The sequence below is a fragment of the Chenopodium album genome, chromosome 4 (assembly GCF_948465745.1).
Source record: "Chenopodium album chromosome 4, dcCheAlbu1.1, whole genome shotgun sequence".
NCBI classification, from domain to species: Eukaryota; Viridiplantae; Streptophyta; class Magnoliopsida; order Caryophyllales; family Amaranthaceae; genus Chenopodium; species Chenopodium album.
In genome coordinates this window covers 4,550,053-4,554,365 of record NC_137837.1, presented here as the reverse complement: position 1 = coordinate 4,554,365, position 4,313 = coordinate 4,550,053, and the positions used below count along the sequence as shown (strand labels likewise).

At 35.2% G+C, this 4,313-nt stretch overlaps 1 protein-coding gene across 2 annotated transcripts; it reads left to right on the top strand.

Moving 5' to 3' along the window:
- LOC145628644 (shaggy-related protein kinase alpha) lies at positions 1-4,313 on the top strand. 2 transcript variants are annotated; one of them, XM_081680997.1, is made up of 13 exons: positions 1-170; positions 1,184-1,336; positions 1,427-1,519; positions 1,623-1,682; positions 1,776-2,048; positions 2,161-2,235; positions 2,453-2,509; positions 2,603-2,743; positions 2,842-2,892; positions 3,112-3,207; positions 3,292-3,375; positions 3,823-3,925; positions 4,025-4,313. In XM_081680997.1, exons 2-13 carry the CDS (start codon positions 1,229-1,231, stop codon positions 4,105-4,107), a joined length of 1,224 nt encoding a protein of 407 aa, XP_081537123.1. In that variant the 5' UTR covers positions 1-170; positions 1,184-1,228; the 3' UTR covers positions 4,108-4,313. The 2 variants fall into 2 exon arrangements, with proteins under 2 accessions (XP_081537123.1, XP_081537125.1); XM_081680999.1 differs by having other exon boundaries at positions 13-150.

Genomic DNA, 4,313 nt, shown 5'->3' with positions numbered 1-4,313 from the left:
ACCCTCTTCATCTTTCTCTCACCTCCGTATGGATCTGTTCTTCCCTTTTTCATTCTCTCTCTAATTTTCTCTCTCCTATTTTTTTTTTTTTTTTTGATCCAAACCTCTGTTCCTTTCTTTCTTCTTGGTGTAATCTGCTGTTTTTTGCCTGTAAATTTCGCAATTGATCGGTACTTTGTTTTTCTTTCTTGGGCTTTGCTAATTTGTTGTGATTTTACACAAATTTTGCTGCTTTTTCATTTTTAGTGGGTTTCATTTCTAGGGTTTTGATTTTTTCATGCATCATTTTTTCTTGTTTTGTTGATTTATTTGAATCTGTCTTATGTTTTTGATGCTGTGTTTTTTTGGGTTAATCTCTGTGGCTATTATAGACCGATTATTTGTCAATTTTTTTTGAGAATGTTTTTTTTTTCATTGGATAGAAATTAAATGAAGTTTGTGGATTTTTGTAAAATTAGACAATGATTTCACTATGGTCAAGCTATGAAATTGTAGAAAGTTGCAATCTTTGATGTTGGTTTTTCTTTTCATCATTTGTTTTGCTAAGTTAATTTTTTTTCAATTAATTAATTTTTTTTATATGTTTTGTTAAAAGCATGCTTGTTAAGGATACTCCAAACCAATAATCACAAAAAAAATAAAAATTAAAAAATGATTTAGCTCTTCATTAATTACTTTCTTTTGGTTTTAACAGATTGTAATCCATGTTCAAAGTAAATTTCAGTAGGACCTAAGTGATGATAAAAAGTAGTCATTTTCTTTCTTTGTAATTATTAGTTTGGAGAATGCTTAACAAGCATGATTTTGAGCTGCATATGTGTAAAGTTACTTGAGAAGCTGCTAAAATGCTATTATTACATTAATTAGTGAAAAAATAGAGAATGATTTTACTGGTCTTAGTGAGAGTATAAGAATGATCTGAAGCTTAAACTTGGTAATTGATGCTTGAATTCACCCTTTTTTGTTGTTGTGGTGCTGGTGTGTGTGTTTATGTGTGTCTGTTGTAGCTTAATTGTTATGCATAATTTGGCGATTCTAATGTGAACAAATTTCGTCGATTATTAGGGTTTGTTTTTAGAATCGTATCAGCAATGTTTGAGGTGCCTTTTTTTATAATCTAATGGAGAAATGGCTTGTGGCGATGTATTGTTAAGCTAATTGTGGTTTTATCTTGTATTGGTAGATGATTGAGTGATTGAGTTGAATTAAACGAACGTTGTAAGCAAGTATGGCTTCAGTAGGTGTTGCACCTACTACTGGTATTAGAGACTCTAGTGGTAATGGTGTTGATAAGCTTCCCGAGGAAATGAATGACATGAAAATTAGAGATGATAAGGTGAATGATTGATTCTTTTCTTTCGCGTTTTTTTGTTTTGTTTGTTCTCTTGTTTGTTATTAGTTACTGATAAGTGTTTTTGTATTTTAGGATATGGAACCAACAGTTGTTGATGGCAATGGCACCGAGACCGGGCATATAATAGTGACAACAATCGGCGGGAAGAATGGTCAGCCAAAGCAGGTAGAGTGCTATGTTATAATGCCAATAGGTATATCTGTAGGTTACAAATCAAACATTTAGCAATTAGCTGCTCATCTATTATTATTCTATTGGCTCATTTCAGACTATTAGCTACATGGCAGAGCGTGTTGTTGGACATGGTTCTTTTGGGGTTGTTTTTCAGGTAGACTTTTCGTCCTCGTGACATATGAGATACTGTTGACGGTCTCTTGTCTGTGTAATTAGTTTGCTAATTTGTGTTCTTATATTCGTGTAGGCAAAGTGCTTAGAAACAGGGGAAACTGTGGCTATAAAAAAGGTTCTTCAGGACAAGAGGTACAAAAATCGCGAGTTGCAGACAATGCGTCTTCTTGACCACCCAAATGTCGTGTCTTTGAAACATTGTTTCTTTTCAACAACGGATAAGGACGAACTGTACCTTAATTTGGTGCTTGAGTATGTTCCGGAAACTGTCCATCGAGTGATCAAGCACTATAATAAAATGAACCAGAGGATGCCTCTGATTTATGTTAAACTATACACTTACCAGGTACCAAATCTAAATAAAAGCTTGTAACTATGTTTATCTTTATCTGCATTGTTCTTCTGTTTTTACTCGATGCTAATTCTTTAGACTTTGCTAAATTGTTTGATGCTTGCAGATTTTCAGAGCCTTGTCATACATTCATCGCTCTATTGGTGTTTGTCATCGTGATATTAAGCCTCAAAATCTTCTGGTAAGTTTGCAAGCAATGAAAATTTTGTTTTTTATTTAGCTTTCTGAGCTGTTAGTGCTGTTTTTACTTTATGTACACTACACCCTGATTATGGATGACATGTACATCTATACACTCAACGTTTTCATTACATGGTTGCATCCCTGCTTGTCTATAGCCTATGAATTGGATACTTCTGTCAGTGGTTCTTACTGGCTTTACTTGTAATTATTTGTAGGTAAATCCTCATACGCACCAGCTGAAGCTTTGTGACTTTGGAAGCGCAAAAGTTCTGGTATGTGGGTAAATTTGTTTAGTCATCCCATTACTTCAGATGTATGTTACCGTTGTGTTATGCCACATCTAATTACCTTCTCCTCACCTGCAGATAAAAGGCGAGCCTAATATATCTTATATCTGCTCTAGATACTATAGAGCACCAGAGCTAATATTCGGAGCAACAGAATACACTACAGCTATTGATGTCTGGTCTGCTGGCTGTGTGCTTGCAGAACTGCTTCTTGGACAGGTAGCTTGATACTCTTGCAAGTTTTCTGCCATTTTTACATCATGGTTGGCACCTCTATGTGTATGTATATTTATAATCTGTTTTATATTATTTTTCAGCCTCTATTTCCTGGCGAGAGTGGAGTTGATCAGCTTGTTGAGATTATAAAGGTATAGACAAACTTTTATGGTCACCTCAAAGGGTGGCTTCCCTGTCACCTATGTTGATTATGGTATTTTAAGTTTTTGTTGTTTCTTGGCTTGCTAAATGTGTCAGTTTTGGGGGAGGGGAATATAGGCATTTTTCTGTCAGTCTTGAAACTTGGTAGTCATTTCTGCTGTGGTGCTTCTTGAATGTCTATTGACAATGCCTGCCTAAAACTTTCTCAGGTGTTGGGCACTCCAACGAGAGAAGAAATCAAGTGTATGAATCCCAACTACACGGAATTCAAATTCCCCCAAATTAAAGCTCATCCATGGCACAAGGTTGAATTCAAGACCAAATTTTGGATCTTCTCTTTTTCTTTTTATTTTTTGATTAAATTGTTTTAATGCTTTTTTTTTCAACAGATATTTCACAAACGAATGCCTCCTGAGGCTGTTGACTTGGTTTCTAGGCTCCTACAGTATTCTCCTAATCTCCGATGTTCAGCTGTAAGTGCCATATATAAAAACTTTGTACGTTAATTCATTCATTGGCATTTTCCATCCTGCATCACTTCAGTAGTATTCTCCAGCAGCCCTGCAGGTCATGCTTTTGTTTGAGTGAGCTATTATAAGTTCATTAAAATTGATGATATATATTCCCTTCATTTTTATTTTTTTTATGAATGAATGAGCTTGTGTTTTGCTTGTTAATTGTTTGTGCCAAAGCTGCATTAAAGAAAGAGGATCATGATTTCTGAGTGTGTTGCTTTCTATTATTCTATGTTTATTTACAAGTCTTGGCACATTACTTAGTAAACGTGTGTTTATTTAGTTTCTTAATTCTTTTAAAGCTTGCTCATACCTCATTCACCAGGTAGCATCTTAATCCCCTCTCTATCAGTGACTGATGTGCTTCTGATATCCTAAAGTGGTTTTTTTTTTCTTCAATTTCAGCTGGATGCCTTGACTCATCCCTTTTTTGATGAGCTTAGAGACCTAAACACCCGCTTGCCAAATGGACGCTTTCTACCCCCGCTGTTTAACTTCAAGCCTCATGGTAAGAGAATTGATCAAAGGAAAGACTACGTTGTTGTGCCACTACTCTTTCTAAGATTTGAGTTGACTTTTTTTTTTTTTCTTTTTCGCAACACTACAGAGTTGAAAGGAGTACCAGCAGAAACAGTTGTCCGATTGATCCCCGAGCATGCAAGAAAGCAGTGTTCATTTCTTGGATTGTGAAATCAAATTTGATGAGATTATGAAGAGCAGAGGAAATCATTATTATCATGGAAGATGTGGTTTCGTAGTCTAAATATCTGTTCCTTTTTACTCCTTCACATATTTTCTGGTGCCCCCTTCTATGTTAGTATCTTTTTCCCCCTTACACCCTATGTTGTAAAAGCAGCTTTTAGAGAGAGAAATGAACAATTGCAAGTCCTGCACAA